General features: G+C 42.5%; 2 protein-coding genes across 2 annotated transcripts; one reads left to right on the forward strand and one right to left on the reverse strand.

The window, feature by feature from the left end:
- The first annotated feature begins 4,375 nt into the window (after positions 1–4,375).
- LOC106587421 (muscarinic acetylcholine receptor M5) lies at positions 4,376–20,485 on the forward strand. Its single transcript, XM_014175837.3, has 2 exons — positions 4,376–4,844; positions 18,809–20,485. The coding sequence occupies exon 2, from the start codon at positions 18,899–18,901 to the stop codon at positions 20,483–20,485; it is 1,587 nt and encodes a 528-aa protein (XP_014031312.1). The 5' UTR covers positions 4,376–4,844; positions 18,809–18,898.
- Positions 20,486–20,624: 139 nt separating this feature from the next.
- Positions 20,625–24,249, reverse strand: zgc:194887 (fibrinogen-related domain-containing protein). The gene is made up of 3 exons (XM_014175955.3): positions 23,861–24,249; positions 23,487–23,651; positions 20,625–22,800 (listed from the first exon to the last, which is right to left on the reverse strand). The coding sequence occupies exons 2-3, from the start codon at positions 23,632–23,634 to the stop codon at positions 22,106–22,108; spliced, it is 843 nt and encodes a 280-aa protein (XP_014031430.1). The 5' UTR covers positions 23,635–23,651; positions 23,861–24,249; the 3' UTR covers positions 20,625–22,105.
- Positions 24,250–24,563: the final 314 nt, after the last annotated feature.

The following is a 24,563-nucleotide window of genomic DNA, read 5'->3' on the forward strand; positions in this document are numbered from 1 at the left end:
AAAGTGTATGTAAACTTCCGACTTCAGCTGTATCTCTGCCTCCACACACATGTCAACCTGGGTGTGGTCCAGACAAGGTCACTGACGCATGGCCTAGTGGGGAAGAATGGTATCAGGTGTACTTAAAGGAGTGCAAACCACAACCTCACAATAACAGCTCAATCAGAGTCACCGCTTAGCTAATCTCTTCTATCAAGGATTCTTCAAAGTTTCATTGGAAAGAGGACTCACGTGTCACGGTGAAACCTGGTTGACAAGGTTTGAGTGCAGCCAGTAGTCATTCATGAACAATTCCACTGGTTTAATGAGTCATATGTTGTTTTTTTGGTTTTCAATTCTAATTTAGATTAGTAATTAAATATGAATGAAACTATAGGATGATTTCTTAATCAGCCTTGATCAAACGGTCAAAAAAGAGATATAAATCTTTAGCTGTTTTTCAGCCGTTCAATAAAAATATTCTAATAAAAATGCTATAAAATGATTACATCAGTACAATAAATAAATATTGAATTCAGGAATAGCAAATAAAAAGAGCGCTGAAGGTTTGGTAGGTTGTTTACAACTCAGAACAGCCCAGTCTCTTAGAAAGTTAAAAGATAAAAGCTAGCTGCTCAGAGGGGGATTTGTAACTCCACAGAAACAAGGAGAGTTATTGATTAATCAATATGTCAGTCGAGTAGCTGTTGCTGAGTGGCACAGAGAGACACAGAGAGATACACAGAGAGATACACAGAGAGGAGATAGGAAGACAGAGACAAACAGAGAGATGCTCATCTCTCTTCAAAGTCCTGATGTATACTGCCCCAGGCACCCATGAATAGGAGATGTCACTATAGAAGTCAGTGTCATCATGGATAAACAAGTGCATCTTTGATCATTTCATCAAAGGATCCCTCCCTTTTTCATTGGATGTGAGTAGATGATCTGTTTTGACTACCTATCACCAGTAATATGGTCGTGGAATGTCCCATTAAATGATTTCTTAAGCATATTTTTCCTAAATAGGTATAGTATCTGTGTTTCAGCAACCTGAATCTAATCCCTAGATAGAGATAAGGGCTGAACGCTCTGAGGCAGACAAATATGTTTTGTTACAGCGCCACAAAAAACAACAATACAGAGCCTGATCTTTTGTCAGCATTTGGGTGCAACATTGGGTCAGGAGATAAGCAATCCCCTGTGGACTGTGGACAGATGTGATCCATCTCTGGCTGCATTTCCGTTCTTTGCTCACTGCCAGGCAGATCAGATGGTGACCTGTGGAGGAACAGCTCTGCCCTGGGGGTCTGAAAGGCAGCAGGAGCTTTTGACACATCAGCCGTAAACATCAGAGGTGATGAGAGATAGCACCGCGCTATAGAGAACATGGGCCAATCATCAGAAGTGATGTGAGAGAGCACAGAAATAAACTGAATTTTGGTCTGTCATCAGAGGCAATGGGAGAGAGCACAGAGATAAAGAGAATTTTGGTCTGTCATCAGAGGTGATAGGAAAGACTACAGAGAATTTAGGTCTGTCATCAGATGCGATGAGAGAGAGCAGAGATACAGAGATACATGGGCCAGTCATGATCATACTACAACTAATTAATCCACAACTTGTCACGGTTGTCGTCGGTGAAGGAGGACCAAAACGCAGCAGGTAAGTGCAGGCTCATCTTGACGTTTATTTATTTTCAAAAATGAATACCAAAATACCAAAACACTAGAACGAACGAACAACAACAACAACAACAACGACAACAACAACAACAACAACAACAGCAACAGCAACAACAACAACAACAACAACAACAACAACAACAACAACAACAACAACAACAAACAGTCTGGCAAAGCATAAGGCTCAACACAGAACAATCACCCACAAATAACAAACACAAACACACCCTAATATATGGGACTCTAAATCAAAGGCAGATAGACAACACCTGCCTTCAACTGAGAGTCCCAACCCCAATTAACCAAACATAGAAACAGACATACTAGACTAAACATAGAATACCTGAAAACCAAACAGTGCCCAAAACCCCCGGAATACTTAAACCAAATGCCCCTTCAACAAAACACACCACCCCGAACCACATAAAACGAATACCCTCTGCCACGTCCTGACCAAACTACAATACCAATTAACCTTATACTGGCCAGGACGTGACACAACTGAAGTCTTGAGTAATTGGTCAGTGGCTCGATTAAGTTCTGGGTCCATACATGTTAAGAGAAGGGATTATTAAGAGATGCTAGGATGAGGAGCGGAACCGGAACGAGGAGCTCCACCCTCTCTATGCAGGTGATTTGTCCAAATAACCAGTGACGAAAAACCCAAACACCGGAAATACTGCTGCTCATTAGCCCACACATCCCATTCCTTCCTGACAGATTCTACGGTAGGCTACCAGTTATGTTGCCGTAGATCTGTCCACGAGAGATTATACTACAACTCATCCCCACTAGGTCTAAGGAAAAACACCGGGGTTTTGGCATCATTTAGGCATAATTTAGCTGGTGCCATGAAACAGATGTTTTACTGCTCTACTCACAGTAAAAGGTCAGATGTTCTATTTCACTTCCTCCAAGCACATGTTTTGGCCATTGAAATCACTGATTTATTGATGTGTTATCCAATGCATTATTGGCCAAGTCATTAATAATGCAGGTCATGTAGATTTGAATAGATTTTTGTGGAAAATACAAACCATTCAGCATTATTATTTTTTTTTTAAAGGCTGAAAATATGCATGTGTGTGAAGAGTGAGGGTAGACTCAGAACAAGTCAGCGGTACATCTCAGATAAGCCCAGTCCAGGTGTGCCTCTCCCTTGACCGGACGCCTGACAGAGGCATTATTGAGGGAGATTTGGGGAACAGATGTGGTGATAGGGTTTAATGAAAAGCACCCTGCATGTCATTCCTATATAACTGTGCCATGGCCTCATTACCATCTCAGACAGAGACATCCCATAATTCCTTATGTGGTTGGAGTGATGTGGGGGGTTCAGGGACTGTCATCTGTCTCTCTGGGCCAGTGGTAAGCTCACTCTGCCCTCAGGGAGCTGAAAGCCAGTTAGAGAACATCTCCATCCACTGAGTTGTGTGTAACGACAGTGGTCTCGGCTGACATGTATAATAGGTACAATTCCAGAATAAGCATTTTCTGACCAGGGAACTATACAATATTAGATGGAAATAGTAAGACATACAAAGAAAGAATAGTGCTCTATTTGAAAGCCTTTATACAGCACTGACCTTCTGAAGAAACCATTGTTATGATGATGATGATTATATTTTTCTATGTGATGTACTGATGTCTTTGTTTCCTTCTCTGAATGTGCTTGTCAATATCTCTTTGTGACATTCCCCTGGTGATTTAATGGGGCCACATGCGACAGATCAGCACCTATCGTCAGGATTATAAGACATAAGGGGTTTAGTCTGATAAAGCCCTGGCCACAGCCACAGCCCTAGCCTTTCCCTACTAATAATGCCCAACAAATGCTTCTCCACACGACAGCCAGGTCATGGCTAGATGGGATACAGTTCATGTCATATTGACGTCTAAAATAGTTTTTATTTTATTTCTGAGATAAGCTGTGTCCATCTGGTTAAAAACCCAGCCATGCAGGCGCACAAAGACACAGACAAAGGTTCCATGGAGAAACGCTGTAGCCTTAGCAACATCCTTATCTGACCAGTCCAGGTCAACGCTGCTTGTAAAAATGGGAAAAGCAGTGTGATTTATGGAACGGCACAGAAAGCTACGGTTGGAGTCAGTGATAGGCGCTGCTCACCCAAAGCTGTTTCAATACACAGACACCAATCATGGCTGATAACCTGGGCTGTGTCTCCCTGTTGCTCTTTGGGGAGGAGACAATAGCTGTGCCCTAAGGCTAATTAACAGGCTCACTCTGTATGTGCGTACTCACAGAAATGCAGATTAACCACCACCCCCCCTCCCCACCTCCCCTCCTGCCCAGTCACACCCCTCCTCTCCCTTCTGCTCTCACCTTCCAAACCTCCCTTCAGATCCACCCCTCTCTCCTCCCTCTCTTCTTGGCTCCGTGGCTGGGCTGCATGCTCACTGTCCCCAAAACATGATTAACCAATCAGCCCTATGGGAATTTCTTCACCCAGCTAGCGTCAGCTACATCTGTGTCTGTCAGGGAGGACAGTAGTATTAGCAGGGATCAAGCATCATCTGTTTTCCTCACTGCCACAGACACTGACTGAGATCCAACTTCACTGAGAGGGAGTGAGCGTCACCAGCCAGTCCACAGCAGTTCAGGGGGAAAGTTCACCCCTCCTCTTTCTCTCTCTCTCTCTCTCTCTCTCTCTCTCTCTCTCTCTCTCTCTCTCTCTCTCTCTCATCAGAAACCTTCCTCTACTCCTCTAGAGCATTGGTTAGTTCACAAATAACAAAGTAAGGATACCATGCAACATGTGGATCATTTTTTTCCTTGGACTGCTACGTTGACTGATTTCTCTACAGTTTTTCTCTCCGAAGAGATGTCCTCTCCTCTGTTGTCAACGTCTGAGCGGTGACAACTAAAGCCTTCTGTTTCCCGACATACAATATTACTCTACACTCTGGGATCTATATATCTGGATTTCTGTAGCATGTTGGGATTCTGTCAGTTAGATTTCTCATCCGCTGTGACCTCATCCTCATCCTCTTTCCCAGGGTTGTGATTACACTTTTCAGCCCTGAGATTAACCTTGAGAGTTCAGAGCAAAACAAAGGGATTAAATATGAACTGGGAGAATCTATCTTCACACATCAAGAAGATCCTGCTGTCACACTGAAGGCAACGGGGCTTGGCCGCTTGGATAGTGAAAGTCAACTGTGAGTATGTGTCTGTGGCTTGCTCTGCTTTTTCTAGAGAAACACAAGTGATTCTTCTGGGAGTTTTATATGCACAGAAGTTTGACCTCTATAAAGGCGAGCGGAAACTGCTGAGAGCATGTCTGAGAGGTCTTAGCATGTATATTTAATGCATCCTTTTACCTTCATGAAAGGAGCAGTTAGGTGGTCCTCAAACAGAGAGAAAGAATTACAGTGGAAAAGGAGCAGGCAGTCACGTAGGGTAACTGTATCAAATAGCAGCACACACATTTAGGTTTCTACAGTGAATCACTGATGAATTACATACAGACAGCTTTCCTGAGTAGGTAGCAGCTCTTGGAAAAGTCCTACCTCTATCTCAGGTCACGTTTATACACAAGTACTGTACGTCTCTATACCTTGCTCTCACGTCACATTTCTATACATTTACTTAATTTTCCTCCCCATTCATCACTTTTAATCTTCCTCTTCCTCCATCACTATATTCTCCTCTGACAGCCGACTGTGCACTCCACCCCCTGTACATCCCATATATACATATATATATATCCCTGACCTCTCTCCCAGTATGTATCCTTCTGTTTATTTTCTCAAAATCTTATTCTCCCTTTCCTTATTATCATGTTTTCTTCATCTTCCTCCCTCCTCCAGTCTTGCTTCCTTTCACATCCCTCTGGCTCTTTGTAGCTTTCTTATTCTCTTCTAATTAACCAACTCTCCTCCCCCTATCTCTCCTTTCCCTGTGTCTCTTTATCTCTCATTGTTCCCCGGAGGCAGGGGACAGGTGCAGAAAAAAAGCAAATGAAGAGAATAACACTAAAGCCCTAGAACTTGTTATCTTGTAACTCAACAGAACAATGATAACATTTCATTTGAATTTAGTACACAGTGGAATTGTCTCCAAACGGTCCCAAGAAATCTAGCTACTGTACAACTGACTGTGGGCTGTCTCTCATCCTAAGGTTACACTCCTCTACCACTCAAAACCATTAAATCTTTATTTTACCCATTAAAGGGGCTATGTGACCCTTCCAGCCCTTGATCCCCTGCTCTGCTCTTTGACTGAATGAAAATGACAAAAAAGGATTAAGCAGTGGAGCGTGATTTTAACGAGTCCTTGCAGAGCCCTCAAACTTGGTGGAGCGTTAAAGAAATGTGTTGAGGCACAAGGCTATCAAATATTCAGGGATAGGTTGCCACAAAACAGGAAGGATCTGCCAAGCTTGGAGACATGACAAATGCGACAGTGGTAGTGGTAAAGACCTTGGAGCCTCACATATGGGAACAAAAAGAACCTCAATGTTATTACGAGGCAATTAGGAATCATGTCTGGTGAGAAGTCAAGGCTTTCTACAAGACTGTAAATCACCAGAACCAGAGTTCACTAGAGTTGCTATAGGGGAGAAAGGGTTAAGTTGAGCCAAAGGAGAAAGTTAACCCACCCTTGTTTCTAGGAAACCACACACAAAATAGATAATTTGACCAAATATTTAGGAAGAGGTCAGGAGTCTGTGAAGGAAGAAACCACATGGAAAAAGTGGTAAGCCACTGGGCAAAAACTGATTGAATCAATGTTGTTTCCACATAATTTCAACAAATAAATTCAATGATATGACATTGAATCAACATGGAAAACTGATTGGATTTTCTAAAAGTAATCAACATAGGGGAATTTCGTATTTTTTTTTCATCCAACTTTTAACCTAAATCCAATGTCATGGTGAAATGTTTTGCTGATTTCATGTTGAATTCACATTAGTTGACAACTCAACCAAATGTAAATCAAAAATAAACATTGATCTGATGTCTGTGCCCAGTGCGAAGCAACATAGGTCAAATTAATTTACTGTGTTAGAAGATTCATGATGCTTATATCTAAACCAAAGCAGATCATTTTATGATTGTTCTATACATCAGTTGGGTTCTCTATAAGCTTAAATATGAGGGTAAGTTGAGCCAATGGCAAGTTGAGCATATTTAAGTGTTTTCTTCCCAGTTGCAAAGCAAGGCATTTTCGCTGGGATATGAGGTAACGACTAGGCCTGGCCTATGTTCAAAGTGTAAAAAAAAATACAAAGTGTTTGTTAGGTGTTAAGCCTGTGTTAAAATATGCTTAACCCTTGGCCTACTATTTCTGCAGCCCCTAGGTTATCTAATTAACATAATGAAACATCCCCATCAAAATCTGTCTGTTTAAGCCAGAGATATGCGTTTTGCATGGGCTACGTCTCAATCCACCGCATCCACCGATATCGCCTTTCCGCATTTGCAGTGAAAGTAGCAGAGCTAGAGCTATGTTTGTCAGACCATGAGACATCCTGAAAATCCGACTTCTCATGAAAACATCTCTAGCGTCAGAAAGGTTTGACCTATAAACTATTATGGCCACTCCATTGAGAGATGGGACTCTCACAAACATGATAGTGTTCTCCATTTTGCTCCAGGACGTCCCACAAGACTCATCTGAAGTCTGTACAGCCTCTTCTGACAACTTCTGTCTGTACAGTCCAAACGGTTTGGGCTACACACTAATATGACCCCTCTGTGGAAATTAAGGGGATGAATACAGTACATGTAAATATATATATATATATATATATATATATATATTCCTGATATTTCATACATCTCTCAGATATAGGGGACAGAAACTTCAGAACAAACTTCTTTTAGATTTTTTGGGGAACTATCTGTTGTTGCTTGTAGTGAATCTGTTATTCGATGCATTTCTATTGGCTAATAGCAATAATGCCAAATTCAATGTTTCATCCCCCCCAAAAATGATTTAAAAAATTGATACCTTTGGAGGTCTTAAAATTCAAACTCGAATAGCTAAATGATCCTTGGTATGACCATTTTAAAACAATTCTACATGTTAGTTTAGAACTTTTTTTGCACAAGCTATATTTTCGTCACACTTTATTTTGATAGGCCAGATAGTCCATCTGTAGATGCTTTACAGACGGTCATACTATCAACAAACTACCTGTTGATAAGCAACTGCATACTAAGGTGAAGGTTAGGGTTAGGTTTAGAATAACGGGTTAGGGTTAAGGTTAGGGTTGGGGGTAGGGTTAGGTTTAGGATATGGGTTAAGGTTAAGGTTAGGGTTAGGAATAGTAGATAGTTGAAATGTTACTGATAGTCTGTAAGTAGTCTGTAGAGCATGATGGACTATCAGATGGACTATCTAAATAAAGTGTTACCGTGTTTTCAAAATTGTAATGTTTACATGAATTTGGATTATTTCCAGGGATAGACAGCATCCTGAAATATATGTAGATATATTTGTTAGAAAGAATACTATATTTCGCTTGATGGAGTGATGCCGAATGTAAAAAAAAAAAAATCTAAATTTACCCCACTCTCCCCTGTTAGGCAACACCTGCAAGTATAGGATTCATCTATTACTGTATTTAATAATGGATTTCATAGCCTACGTGTTTGTCAGTTCTAGTGACTTTTTGGCAGCCATTACACCTGGTTGAAAATGACCTTAGAGAAGTTGCCAGTAAGCATAAATACTCTAAAGGAAACCTCAGCAGAAGAGGTTGTAGAACTCAAAAGGTCTACAAAACAACTGTAATCTTGTAATTTGCCCTGGGGGGTGCTGTTGTGGTACAAAGTTATGAACAATATCACAAGGGCATTATGAACAATAGAACAATAGAGAATTCTATGTCCCCTTACACGCAAACCCTACAGATCGTATTGAGTGAATTGTATGCATCAAGGTTGGATTACTAAAAAGGAGAGGGGCTAATAGTCTCTGGTAATGATAGCTTCACAGAACCCCTATCCCAATTTGCTGATTTTTTTCATTACAAAGTTGATTCCTTCCCTCCCAGCATTCTTGGGCGACACCCCTGATGTGCTAAAGTTCCTTGAGAACGTCAAAGTTTAATCTAATGATATACTTGTAACTATGGATGTTTAAAGTCTTTACACAAACATTCCCCATGCAGGAGGCCTATCCCACTTTAGATACAAACCCTTGAAGATCTGCTGACCCCTTCTGGTTTTGATTTGACATGATCCGAAATTGCATTATCTATTAACTTACTTTCAATATGCTGGCTCGTTTTACCTCCAACGCCAGTGAATAGCGATGGGAGCGCCAAATTATGCTCTTTTGTTTATGGGTTTCTGGGAAGAAAAAATCATTAACAATGCTGTATCTAACCCGTTCTTTTCTAATATTGTCATGTGGCACCTATATATTGATGATATTCTAGTAGTCAGGTGGGCACAGAAAAGGATTTGAGTAGATTTTTGTTGTATGAGGATATGCCGAGGAATATTGGTGTCAAGTTCAAACAGAGTGAGCCGGACGCCAGTTCGAGTTCTGGAAGTGAAATGGAAGGGGTAGAAGGCGTTGTGAGGAGCTCAGAGCCTGAGCCTTGCATTGATAGACATGGTTGTGATAAAGATACATTTGGTCCAGTGGGAGTGAGATTTTTGAAGAGGGTGATCCATGGGTGGTTTCAGGTTACGTGGAAAAGATGGTGAGTGCTGTTGAGTCGGTGAAGGTAACCCGTAATAAGGGTGCAATAATATTGTGAGGAAATTGTTACAGAGAGGCACTTTGGATCGACTGCTTAGACTGCGTCGAGCCAAAGGGTCTGAATGAACAGCTCTCGTTGTCATATTTTTTGTAAATACGTTCTTCTTTGTTTATTACTATGTCTTTTGTTATTCAAGTGGAATGTATGTGTAGGAATCTTGAATGATGATCATACTCTTGTTTGAATAACCGGTGTAGTTGCTACTACAACTGACAGTATTGACATGTTTGAGTGACATGAAGAGCGGGACACTCCCCTGTAAGGGTATATATGTGCCTCCCAACCTTTTCCTATGGAAGTCTCTGATGAAGGTGATTCATGCCGAAACATAAACCTATTGTTTGTCCCGTCAATAAATCTATCAGATTTACGCAGCAACAGAGCACTCCCTTTTCCAGTTGAAGTATCCTGGGGTAAGGGATGATAGTCACCAGTTGAAGTATCCTGGGGTAAGGGATGATAGTCACCAATTGAAGTATCCTGGGGTAAGGGATGATAGTCACCAGTTGAAGTATCCTGGGGTAAGGGATGATAGTCACCAGTTGAAGTATCCTGGGGTAATGGATGATAGTCACCAGTTGAAGTATCCTGGTGTAAGGGATGATAGTCACCAGTTGAAGTATCCTGGGGTAATGGATGATAGTCACCAGTTGAAATATCCTGGGGTAATGGATGATAGTCACCAGTTGAAGTATCCTGGGGTAATGGATGATAGTCACCAGTTTAAATATCCTGGGGTAATGGATGATAGTCACCAGTTGAAGTATCCTGGGGTAAGGAATGTCTTTTGGGATTTTCAAGTCCCTCAGCCGAGCACCTGATTGCCCCTTTTTCGTATAAGCTGGGCTGAAGCGTGTTTGGGCATACCTACCCATATTTCATACATCAACAATAAGGTCAGCAGATGCAAACTGTGAGTATGTTGTCCACCTGAATTTATTGACAAAGTCTCTAAGTCCTTTCCATGCTGGCCTTGGAAGAGGTAGTGCTGTGTGTGAGAGAGTCATGACACATTGAGGATAATTGATAATAGCCTGGTTCCATCAAATAAGCCCAACAGTCAGACAACAATAAGAATGGAAAGTAGAGACGAAGCAGTAACACAATGTTCCAGTGGGGAAATAGAAAATATGGATACTCAGAGGCAGATAGTTATGGTCAAGAGTACCATCAGCCGACAGTCAGTATGGTCATGTGTATCATCAGCAGACAGTCAGTATGGTCATGAGTATCTTCAGCAGACAGTCAGTATGTTAATGAGTATCATCAGCAGACAGTCAGTATGGTAATGAGTATCATCAGCAGACAGTCAGTATGGTCATGAGTATCATCAGCAGACAGTCAGTATGGTCATGAGTATCATCAGCAGACAGTCAGTATGGTCATGAGTATCATCAGCAGACAGTCAGTATGGTCATGAGTATCATCAGCAGACAGTCAGTATGGCCATGAGTATCATCAGCAGACTGTCAGTATGGTTATGAGTATCTTCAGCAGACAGTCAGTATGGTCATGAGTATCATCAGCAGACTGTCAGTATGGTTATGAGTATCTTCAGCAGACAGTCAGTATGGTCATGAGTATCATCAGCAGACAGTCAGTATGGTCATGACTCATGTGTATCATCAGCAGACAGTCAGTATGGTCATGAGTATCTTCAGCAGACAGTCAGTATGGTCATGAGTATCTTCAGCAGACAGTCAGTATGGTCATGAGTATCATCAGCAGACAGTCAGTATGGTCATGAGTATCATCAGCAGACAGTCAGTATGGTCATGAGTTATGAGTATCTTCAGCAGACTGTCAGTATGGTCATGACTCATGTGTATCATCAGCAGACAGTCAGTATGGTCATGAGTATCATCAGCAGACAGTCAGTATGGTCATGAGTATCATCAGCAGACTGTCAGTATGGTCATGAGTATCATCAGCAGACTGTCAGTATGGTCATGAGTATCATCAGCAGACTGTCAGTATGGTTATGAGTATCATCAGCAGACAGTCAGTATGGTCATGACTCACGAGTACCATCAGCAGACAGTCAGTATGGTCATGAGTATCATCAGCAGACAGTCAGTATGGTCATGACTCATGTGTATCATCAGCAGACAGTCAGTATGGTCATGAGTTATGAGTATCATCAGCAGACAGTCAGTATGGTCATGACTCATGTGTATCATCAGCAGACAGTCAGTATGGGCATAAGTATCATCAGCAGACAGTCAGTATGGTCATGAGTATCATCAGCAGACAGTCAGTATGGTCATGAGTTATGAGTATTTTCAACAGACCGTCAGTATGGTCTTGAGTATCTTCAGCAGACGGTCAGTATGGTCGTGACTCATGAGTATCATCAGCAGACAGTCAGTATGGTCATGACTTATGACTATCTTCAACAGACCGTCAGTATGGTCATGAGTATCATCAGCAGACAGTCAGTATGGTCGTGACTCATGAGTATCATCAGCAGACAGCAGACAGCTATTGTCATATCCATCAAACTGATCATAAAATGAATGTAATAATAATACTTAGCATCTCTCGTCTGAATGGAAATGCCATTACAAAGTTTGTCATCACAGTTGTAAAAAGACACTTAGCGTGCTGGAGGGGAAAATTAGCACCCACTGAAGGTAATTCAATGGTACATTAGGAGATAGATAATGCATAATAGCTATAAATGATTGGTATGAAACAAATGTGAAAAGATTGATGAAAACCTTGTCAACCAGCTAGTATGTACCATCACAGCGTGTAGATGGCTTTAGAGGACTGATTTATCTTAAGCATGAGGTTAATAATCCAGAAAACTGTACCTGATATTTGTCTCTTTGCCAATATAATCCCCCTCTACCCACTATACCACAACCAGCCTCAAGGGAAGCCTGTCATAGGTCCCCCTGCAGAATGTAAGATACTGTAGCCAGGAACCTTAAGCATGGGTCACTGGACCGACTTGAGGCATGCAGAATGCACTGTGCCAAAGAGCCTTAGGCTGCTCTCCAGAGCGTGCACACAGAACAACATACACGTGCACTCTCTCTCCCCCTGTCTCTCCCTCTGTCTCTCTCTCTCTCTCTCACACACACACACACACACACACAAACACACCCTCATCCCCATTCACTTTTAGCTTTACCCAAGCACACAAACATGAGCAGCGCTGCAGTGCAGGGAAAGGTTAAACATGACTCTGAGGAGTGGTCAGTGCCGGTGTGTGTGGAGACCAGTGGACAGAGAAGCCATGGCAGTGGAAGGCTGATGGCTGACTACCAATGGACTTGGGTAATTTCAATTTGCGCTACGGATTGAATCTAGCCCTTAGAATCCATGTCACTTTCAGGTTTTATTGTGATTGTAGTTCAGCTAAAACTCATACACACTAATGCAAAGATAAAGAAGGCAGCCAAATCCATAAAAAAGACACAAATACTGTATACAGTTCAAATATATGTAGCCAGGCCTCCTGAGTTGTGCAGCAGTCTAAGGCACTGCATCGCAGTGCTAGCTGTGCCGCTAGAGATCCTGGTTCGAGTCCAGGCTCTGTCGCAGCCGGCCGTGACCTGGGAGACCCATGGGGTGGCACACAATTGGCCCAGCGTCGTCCGGGTTAGGGGAGGGTTTGGTCGTCAGGGATGTTCTTGTCCAATTGGGCACTAGCGACTCCTGTGGCGGGCCGGGCGCAATGCACTCTGACAGGCATGGGTTTGAATCTGGCCCTTTGACTCATGGAGGAAGAGGGTTAATTCTGTGTTACAGGGTTAAAACAGAATCAACTCAAAGGTTAACAGTTTAGACATTTCATTGCTTTTTTTTACTTCATATTAATCATCTCCAGCACCACCCCAACATATGTTAAAATGGCTCGTTTCTATATTTTGCAGTAAAACATATAGAAGAAGATAAGTGTTTCCAATAATACCCTAAACCAATTAGTAGGCAATTAGTAGACAATTAGTAGGCAATTAGTAGACAACGCCTATTCATAATTGGTAAAATCACATGATGCAGGCCGATGATGTCAATGGAAACATTATCCTCTATGTTTCTTTTGCTATAAAACACAGAAAAGTGCAATTTTCACATACTGTATGTTGATGTTAGGGTGGCGCTGGAGATGATTAATATGAAATTGAAAACCTTTTAAATTCCCCTTTAAGGTTAGGGTTATGGTTTGGGGAAGGCTTAAAACAAAACAAAAGAACGCGCCTATGTATCATCAGTATTCATAGTATTCTTAGTGTTTGCTCGAGCATTGTGAACTGTCCCCAAGCTTTGAACTGCTGGTGTTACTCTGACCATTATGACTCATGTTGGGTGAAAATTCATCTTGGTTAACCCAGAACTAAAGTCTCACGTAATTGTTCAGATTCTCGATTAAGCGCTGGGTTCATCGTGTTAAGAGAAGAGATAGAATGAGGATCAGAACCGGAACAGAGAGCCCCACCCTCTCTCTTTGCAAGTTACGGACAAGTCTATGGGCCAAATGCCACCTCCTGTTCCCAAATTCTAAAGATGCTAACACCTGCAAAATTGTCATTTGTCCAAAGCACTGGAAGTAATGGTCCTCGTTATTTCACGCATCCTGTTGTATCATGACAGATCTACAGTACCATGTATGTTTACGTAGTCTGTCCACGAGAGACTAGGGGGAAATGGAAGTTGTGTGTGCTTGCCTTGTTCAAGCCCCTCTCAAGATGCTCTTCCTCCTCGATTGCTTACACAATATTTGTGGAATGGAACAATGCTTTTCTTTGGCCCTACTATGTTGAGCCTCATGTGCCGTGTGCTTGTGTGTACCTGAATATAGTACGTGCATGTATTTTTTGCCTGAGTGCGTGTGTGTATATTTAAGCATGAGAGACAGTCATTGGTGAGTCAGAGACTGAGCTCGAGAACGCCTTGTCACTCAAGTGTCCATGCATAGTAGTTATAATTAATGAATCCACTTCTTGGCATGAAACTCGCTGACTGAGAGAGTGGCCTGGCCTATGTCTCCAGACCTTTTTACTGTAAGAGGAGAACAAGCTTTTACTGGAGACCCTCAGTCTACTAGACAAGGGCTTACACCTCAAGCACACATATTCCCTTTCGTCAGGTAGAAGCACCATTTTTGAGTGAGGCCAGTTAGGTTACTTTGAACTTGATCATTTCTGCAATTTTGCCTTATGATCAAATCAAAGGTGTGTTTCTTCCAGAGCAAGCAGTTAATGGCAAATGAGAGGGTTGGAGAGAGGGAGACTTATAGATTGAAGGAGAAATGAAGAGAGGGAGAGAGAGAGAGACTGATAGATTGAAGGAGAAATAAAGAGAGGGAGAGAGAGAGACTGATAGATTGAAGGAGAAATAAAGAGAGGGAGAGAGAGACTGATAGATTGAAGGAGAAATAAAGAGAGGGAGAGAGAGACTGATAGATTGAAGGAGAAATAAAGAGAGGGAGAGAGAGAGAGACTGATAGATTGAAGGAGAAAAAGAGAGGGAGAGAGAGAGAGACTGAAGATTGAAGAGAATAAGAGAGGAGAGAGAGGAGAGAGAGAGAGACTGATAGATTGAAGGAGAAATAAAGAGAGGGTGAGAGAGAGAGAGAGAGAGAGAGAGAGAGAGAGAGAGAGAGAGAGAGAGAGAGAGAGAGAGAGAGACTGATAGATTGAAGGAGAAATAAAGAGAGGGTGAGAGAGAGAGAGAGAGAGAGAGAGAGAGAGAGAGAGAGAGAGAGAGAGAGAGAGAGAGAGAGAGAGACTGATAGATTGAAGGAGAAATAAAGAGAGGGAGAGAGGAGACTGATAGATTGAAGGAGAAATAAAGAGATGGAGAGAGAGAGAGAGAGAGAGAGAGAGAGACCGATAGATTGAAGGAGAAATAAAGAGAGGGTGAGAGAAGAGAGAGAGAGAGAGAGAGAGAGAGAGAGAGAGAGAGAGAGAGAGAGAGAGAGAGAGAGAAGAGAGAGAGAGAGAGAGAGAGAGAGACGATAGATTGAAGGAGAATAAAGAGAGGGTGAGAGAGAGAGAGAGAGAGAGAGAGAGAGAGAGAGAGAGAGAGAGAGAGAGAGAGAGAGAGAGAGAGAGAGAGACCGATAGATTGAAGGAGAAATAAAGAGAGGGAGAGAGGAGACTGATAGATTGAAGGAGAAATAAAGAGATGGAGAGAGAGAGAGAGAGAGAGAGAGAGAGAGAGAGAGAGAGAGAGAGAGAGAGAGAGAGGACCGATAGATTGAAGGAGAAATAAAGAGAGGGTGAGAGAGAGAGAGAGAGAGAGAGAGAGAGAGAGAGAGAGAGAGAGAGAGAGCAGAGAGAGAGAGAGAGAGAGAGGAGATGAGAGAGAGGAGAGAGAGAGACTGATAGATTGAAGGAGAAATAAGAGAGAGAGAGAGAGAGAGAGACTGATAGATTGGAGAAATAATAAGAGGGAGTGAGAGAGAGAGAGAGAGAGACTGATAGATTGAAGGAGAAATAAAGAGAGGGAGAGAGAGAGAAAGAGAGACTGATAGATTGAAGGAGAAATAATAAGAGGGAGAGAGAGAGACTGATAGATTGAAGGAGAAATAATAAGAGGGAGGCAGATTAGTTCATCATCTAAAGGGACAGTACAGAAGAAGAAAAACAGCTGTCAAGTGAAACCTGGGCTCTCCAGTGCTGTGATGTTGATTATGTGAGTGATATAAAATGTCACAGTAATAAGCTGAAGGGCGATCCAAGGGCTCGCTGAGCCTCCCTGTGGTGAGTGGAATGTCATTTGTGTGGACCTCAGGCTGCCATGGTGTGCCAACAGAATACCAATGAGTGGAGAAGTTACTCAGAAGTATAGGTCACGATAGGGTCAACATACTACTGGTAGATGAACTGACAGAGAGTATAGATTCATCTTCCAAGGCTAAGAGGATAACAGATAAGTTATTCAGGTATCCAGGATCAGAAATGGAGGATGTGATAGTCTATCATAATAGTTATTCTGAGACAGCAAAGCTAAAATTGAGACAGCAAGTTAAGCAAGATATCGCTCACCATACTTCGTCTTATGTAATGAACTGTCAATGTTTCCATTGTTACAACTTACTGCAGGACTCAAAATGTATTTGAAGAGCATCTGGTGTATGACACAAAGATCTCTCAGTAGACTGATGATGCAGATGTTTTGAGGAAGGGAACGACTAAGCAAGTGTCTACTTTATGGATGATAATGTGAATCCTTCCATTACTGAGTGATCCCATTGATCCTAAGTATCATGGACAAGGTGTACAGTGGATATCCATTTAACAAGGCCCTAAGCTCACCATCTGTGATGCCACCTTCATCCCCTCTCAAGAAAATGGACATTACCCATGTTGGATGTTCTCCAGCAACACTGGGTTAGCAATGAGATGACCTGGGACATTGCATATTTAGGCTCATGGCACAGGTTGGCAATGGCACATGCTAAAAACGCTACCATCCTGATCTCCCATTAGATGTATTTTCATGGTAGTAGACACAGTCAACCCTATACACTGAGTATACAAACATTAAGAACACCTGCTCTTTCCATTACATTGACTGACCAGGTGAATCCAGGTGAAAGCAATGATCCTTATTGATGTCACTTCAATGGTAGTAGGTGCCAGGCGCACCAGTTTGAGTCAAGAACTGCAACGTTGCTGTGTTTTTCACACTCAACTGGAAGGTGTTCCTAATGTTTGGTATACTCAGTGTAGATCAAATATGACTCACTAAATGTTGCTCACATCTCTCTTAACAACACCATTTCTTCATCTCAATATTATTACAGATGTGGTTTTCTTTTCCTTCCTACGGTATTGCCAAGAACAAAATGAAATGAAAGGAGAAACGATTGCTGTCAGATGTGACAGAGAAACACAGGGAAGAATAAATGATAGCAATCACTCCGATCATTATTTCATTCCACAGTCTCTAAGGGTGCTGTTCCATTGACATAATGCCTGAGTTCATGATCATTACACTGAATAACCTGTCAGGAAGAAATAGGCAATGTTGAAATGAGCACTTGAAGTTCCTGTCTCCAGGGCTAGATGTAGGACTCTGTTTTAACCCAATTGGTTAGAATCGAATCCAAGGTTGCATGTTCAATTACCATGGAGGCCATTTGACATATGACACTTCAGAATCTGTAGGTCACTTTGGAGAAAAAGTGTTAAGTGTAAAGGACAATTCTGGTAGCCTAGTAGCCTGTAATTTGTTGCTAATTTACAATCTACTTAATCACAAACCATAACAGTCTTGACATTAAAATAAAATCCCAGTCAGCCCATTCAGAAGCAGAGTGGAGAGTCTGAAGCCAGGAAAACAGATAGAAAAATAGAGACCAAGACATTGGGATTCAGCACCGCCATAGTGATCTGAGGTGGATTCATCTCATAAAGGTGTGTGGAGAAAGGCCCAGGTTTAATTGTGTTTTATCAATCCCGGTCAGTACATATGGCACACTAAGTGTCCCAAGAGCTGGGATGCTGCTCTTCTTTCAGCTGGGTAAACTCAGCCAGGAGGCAGAGAAAACACCTGATAAAACCCCCGCCTCGCCAGACAATTCAAACAACCTCTGGGACAGAAATGTCATGGCCATCTTTTGTCCGTTTGTTGATTGTTCCATCAGTACAAAGCTGAAGCACATTTTATTTATCTCCACAGATATTAGTGTTCGTCATTCAGAATCAGAAGCAATCACTTCATCGTCACCCTGGTTACAGAGAGCCACTGAGATAATACTGTGACATCTATATCCATTTAATACAGACAAGAAACATGCTTGCTGATATTGATGAGCAACGGACTAGTTATTTTAATGACCTGGATTTAAAAAGTGTCATTTGGCTAGACTGCCTACAATGACCCATGTGTCAATCTGCTAAGCCTCTTTGTCTGCTAATGTACCTCTGTAGTGTAACAAACTGTCCGTGAGAGACCTCAATACAGACACTTATTCATACATACTAGATGAAGACACAAGAACTAGAGCAAAAGAGACCTGAGTGCTTATATGACCTAATGGCCCTAAAATGTTCATACAGACATTCATGTGTGACACAGCTCTACCTGAGCTTTTTTGCAGCAAAAATAGAATCATACACTTTAATATGACACAGCACAAACATGCATACTTTTTAGGTGGTGTTATCACATTATTTACATTGAGGTCTTAAGCTGTCTAGACAAGATGTTTTGCAAGGTGCATGGACCCCATCTCTGGCCAGTGTGAGCATTGGTGCCCTACTTACTACTGGACTCACATGGGGATGATTGTTGATTATTATTGCCATCTAGTGACTATTTGTGGCACTACCCTTTCTTTTATATACTGTACATGGAGTTTGACTTTTTGCATGAAAAGATCACTTGTAAACTGCATTTGTTATTTTATTAACTCACTTTATTTGTTCTTCTTTCTAGGATATCCTACTCAAGATGGCATACCAAACAGATTACTCTCTCATAGCCATACCACTCATACCACAATAAGGACAACGTTAGAGAAACAACATGGAAGGTGGGGGAATACAGAACTTATCCATAAATGGCAATGCATCAGACATACACCCTGTCACACACAGTCTATGGGAGGTCATAACCATAGCAACTGTGTCGGCCATCGTGAGCCTGATTACGATAGTGGGGAACGTTTTGGTGATGCTGTCGTTTAAGGTAAACAGCCAGCTGAAGACAGTCAACAACTACTATCTGCTGAGTTTGGCTGTAGCTGACCTCATTATAGGTGTGTTCTCTATGAACCTCTACACCTCCTACATACTGATGGGATACTGGGCACTGGGGAGTGTGGCTTGTGACCTCTGGTTGGCTTTGGACTACGTGGCCAGTAATGCGTCAGTGATGAACCTGCTGGTAATCAGTTTTGACCGGTACTTCTCCATCACCAGACCCCTGACCTACAGAGCCAAGCGCACCCCCAAACGGGCTGGGGTCATGATAGGCATGGCCTGGCTGGTGTCCCTCATCCTGTGGGCCCCTCCCATACTGTGCTGGCAGTATTTTGTGGGGAAAAGGACAGTCCCTGAAAGGCAGTGTCAGATCCAGTTCTTCTCGGAGCCAGTGATAACATTTGGGACAGCCATTGCTGCGTTTTACATCCCAGTGTCAATCATGACCATCCTGTACTGTCGGATCTACAAGGAGACGGAACGTCGCACCAAGGACCTCGCTGAGCTCCAGGGCATCAACAGTTCCACAGACGCTGGTGTCACCAAGCCCCAGAAAACCATAATCAGATCCTGCTTCAACTGCAAGCAGCTCAACTCTGCCTCCCGGGACAGAACCCAGGCCTCCTGGTCCTCCTCCAACAGGAGCAATGCAGCCAAATCAGCAGCAGCCACCAACGACGAGTGGTCCAAGAGTGACCAGCTGACCACCTTCAACAGCTACGCCTCCTCGGAGGACGAGGAGCGGCCCGTGTCCCCGGGGGTCTTCCAGCCCACCTGCCGGAACCAGGAGTGTAGGCAGAGCACGGGTGCAGCGGGCTGTGTTAAAGAACAGCTCAGCAGTTATGAGGAGAACAACTTCTTCCACACGCCACCAAAGACCAACTCCCAGAAGAGCAAGAAGTGTGTGTCCTACAAGTTTAAACCAGTTCCCAAAGACACTACCAGCGGTGCCCAGCAAAGCAAGAACGGGGACACTAACATGGCCCCATCATCTTTCTCTTCAGCCGACTCCATGAGTGCCCCACCCTCCACCTCCTCCTCCAAGCCAATAGACACCACTCTGAAGATCCAGCTGACCAAGAGGAAGAGGATGGTGCTGATTAAGGAGAGGAAGGCTGCCCAGACTCTCAGTGCTATCCTGCTGGCCTTTATCCTGACGTGGACACCATACAACATTATGGTGCTCATCTCCACCTTCTGCTCTGACTGTATCCCTGTGTCTCTCTGGCACCTGGGCTACTGGCTGTGCTATGTCAACAGTACAGTCAACCCAATGTGCTACGCCCTCTGTAACAAGACCTTCCAGAAGACCTTCCGCATGCTGCTGCTCTGTCAGTGGAAGAAGAAGAGAGTGGAAGAGAAACTTTACTGGTACGGGCAAAACCCTGTAGTGAGCAGCAAGCTAACATGAGCCATTCACACCTTCCTTACAGAGGAATGAGTATGAAGACTATATGACTCGATAGATGTGGAAATATTTCTGTCAGTATTTGAGTTATGTCTACAAGTAGGGTGTGTCAAAAGTACAAAGGTTAGAGACAAGACTCTAGTTTGTCAATGGTATTGTTCTTTAATCAATACCTTGATCACTGCTCACAAGGAATACAAAAGTGTTTGATAATCTTGCCCCAAATGCTGATACTGTACACCAATACATAATTGAAAATGTAAATATCAAAAATAACCCAACATGCACAAAAAAGTTTGAGATATTTCATAGAAAAACATGTTCTGAATGTTTTCTAGGCATGATGTTAGACTACATTGTGTTTATTTTAAGGGCTATCACAGTTCTTGACTTGATTTCAGAGTGAGCTGGATAACAAACGATTGTACACTCTGATCATCAAAGCCTTGTTCACATGTACCATGGACTTTTGTCATATACTAATAATCAAACATTCAACCGCCAATCTTTCCACCAATACGCAAGCACAAACACGTATACAGTACAAATGTATTCATCCCTCAGTCCAAATGAATCCAGACACCACAGAAACAGAGGGGAAGAGATTTGATTAAAGTAAATGCTGAGGTTGCAGTATCAAATTCTATTAACGATTAGTCTTACTCTTGACTCAGCAGCTTTAATGTGCACATAAACTGTGTAAAACACGTGATTTCATGCAATAGTTCATGGGACACTTCCGCATAAAGTATACACCTGACAAAGTACTTGTCAGATAAGGATTAGCCTTTAATCAATCATAGTGGGTTCAGTTCAGGCCCAAGGATGGGATCATATCAGGGAGTGATTTAATCTGTCCAGGGTCACTATAAGTCACTCAGTACAGTAACAGCCCTCAACATTTACATCCATACTGAGTGGGAGACAGTAGGGTTTGATTCATGCACTGTTCTGTGTCATGTATTAATTAGAATGTGTTTAACGTCTGTCTGTACTCAGGAGACAGGCTTTTGTTTTGGTCATTCTGTGCTGCACTGTATAATTCTCATGTCCCCATTGCTAGACATTACATTTACACAATTTCAATTGACCAGGACCATCAAAAAACTTTCAAATCTAGTTATTTAATCAAATGTGTTATCAGAAAATATACTGTAAACTTACTGGATTGAATCTTATGTTGATCCAGTATATCTTGTTTTTTGTGCCAACAACCAACACATTCGTCCAGTGATATTAGGTGAGTGAGTGAGTAAATAAATACAGCAAAAGTGGTTTTACACGTGTAATAAGCTATGATATCATGACCACAAAATGTGGTCTGTGATCATTTAGACATACAGAAAACTGCACATGCAATTCTGGAGGAAAGGTAGAGGGGAGATTTAAGCGTATGAAGTCCCCCAAAAAAATATTGCTTTTTTAATTACTTTAAAAAAATGTGTGACAAATCAGTTGATACTGAACTGTTTTCTTTATAGCATTTTGTGATCATATGTCTCTATGTACTTCTGAATTAAATGTGTTGAACTATTGTCTCTATTACGTAAATAATGTTTTGAGAACCACTGCATTAGAATAACCACAGATGGTATGGATCAACCTAATCTCTAGACAACAGACTCACAGTTCATCCTTCTTACAGTTCCCAGTGTGGACCACCTTTACTGTGTCTGAGGGCTTTACCATCATCCAGGCGTATTTACACAGGTGCTCTTTGTTGCAGTCCTTCTGCCAGTAGATCACGTTCCTGCGGTTGAGGTTGGCTCCAGCACAGGCGTCGTACCACCAGCCCCCTCCCGCCACACCCTGGAACTCCAGCTTAGCACAGTTTTGGAAGTAGTTGTCGTTGTCTCGGTCCTTGGTGGTAAACCTCTGGTTGTCATGCAGGTAGTTCTCTGTGTCCTGGGTGAGAGCGTCTAAGGCAGAGCCCTGGAACAGACCAAGACGCAGCCTGAACCCAGACCGCTCGTCCTCCACCATGAAAGGGTCATACTCGCCAATCTTGGCGACAGCATCTTTGTCCACCAGCTTGACCCCCAGCTTGTAGCGTCCTGGCCCTCGGGTGAGATGGTGGAGGTGTTCGTTCCCCAGCCAGTGGTCACCATTCAGCACCCCGAAACCCTGCTTGTATTCGACCCAGGTGCGGTCGAAGTCCACGCTGCTGTTAACTGTGATGTGCTGCACTACAGTCCAACCACCATCTTGCATGGCACAGTAGGCCAGGATGGGGTAGTCACCTGGCTGAATCAAGTACACTCCATCTCTGGCCGGACTCCCTGAACCCATCAACATCTCATAGCAGTCCCTGGGGTACTCTGAAGGGTGAAATAGCAACAAACTGAATTAACACCCACAATACGCAAATTGCACAAAGGGTTGAAGAGTAACATGAGTTCAAGTTGATTAAATCAAAGCAGATAATCTGGATTTATTTTTCTAATCATTGTGTACACCTATTCAAGGTATTGTACGATCACGGACCACGATGATTAACCTGCCACTCCTTATCTTATCATCAATGGGCTAATCTTCATGACTTTTGGCAGTTTCATAATCCATGGGATTTCACCGTGTCCATGACAAGCGTAGTCAAACCTTGATGCTCTAATGTAGCATCTCTGCTGTTTAGTCTGACAAAAGTGTGTCACTACAATACACTACTGTTCTCAGCAGCAGGTAAGAAATGTGAAAGAAGTTTATAGAAACACTGTTGTCAAGTATGAAGTGTAGAAGGGTCAGTAAGTAATTCGGGCTAGGCTTTTGCATTTGAACTACCTCCAGAATTACAGAGACTCAAAACAAATGGGTTTGTCTATCAGCAAAGATATGATACTTCAAGCACCACACAAAGGGCTATTAAAACAATTTGAAGCCCAAATTAAATCCCACTGAAACGACACATGACAACTACAGAAACGGCCATAAGTCCTACTGTAGAATCCTTTCTACATTATGTTGGTAATTCCATTCCATTAATATAATACAGTAATGTCATCCATACCTTTCATTCCCTGGTTGAGGACCATCTTGTGCTCTTCAGAGGTCAGGAGATGGGTGTTCTCAGCTACCAGGTGTTTAGTGTGTACTCCCATCAGACTGACCACCAGTGCTGCTGTTATTGCCACTGTCCATGTCCCAAAACTCTGCATCTTCTAACGGGAAGTTCCTTCAGGGTGAACAGACATGTGGATTAAATTGACCATACATACATACAATGCAATTTCTCCAACAGTTGTGTTACGCCCATTCAAGAGATACATGTATTTGACAATTTCATACATGGACAAAAATCTGTAATTTTTTAATACAATGTCTAGAACAGGTACTTTAAGAACAATGAATCTTACTGAAATGTTGTAAAGAATTAACACTTACCTTCACTGTTACTGTTCCACTGTGTGTGTGTGTGTGTGTGTGTGCTGCGCTCTGTGACCATAAACCGTTATACACACATGGTACTTTGATAGCACTATATGGAGAGAGAGAGAGAGAGAGAGAGAGAGAGAGAGAGAGAGAGAGAGAGAGAGAGCAAACAAGGCCACCCAGGCTGCCAACCAGTCCACTGAGGTGCAGTCCCTTCCACACAGCCTCTACAGGCCAGTCACGACTGGACTTCAGCCTCAGCTTCACGTCACAATAGGAAACACCATGGGTTAAAGCAACCTTCAACGTATCTGTGTCAAGTGAGATGGTTGCCTAATATCTCACCTTCTGAACACTTCCCCCACTGCTGGGAAGAAGAGATTGTAACCTTTGTCTTGGTGTTGCAATGTCAGTTTGTTTTAGCTGATCTAGTGGAACAACAAACAAAGACAACTTTTAAAACTGGCATCCCCTAAATGTGTTCCCCCATCCTCACACATACTGTATCACCATGTCCCTGTTATATACAAAGATAGTCATAAACAAAGCCCATAAATGATAAGGCCTAAACAACTTATCTTCATGATGAATCAAACAGCGAATTTAAACTATGTCTGGAGGACCTGTACACTAACACAACACATACTGTAGATGTACCTTATGAATAGGGCCAGGAATATTTTCTAACCATGTGACCTGACCAAGAAAAACTCCA

Source organism: Salmo salar, chromosome 01, assembly GCF_965601325.2.
Source record: "Salmo salar chromosome 01, fSalSal1, whole genome shotgun sequence".
In the NCBI taxonomy this organism is placed as follows: Eukaryota; Metazoa; Chordata; class Actinopteri; order Salmoniformes; family Salmonidae; genus Salmo; species Salmo salar.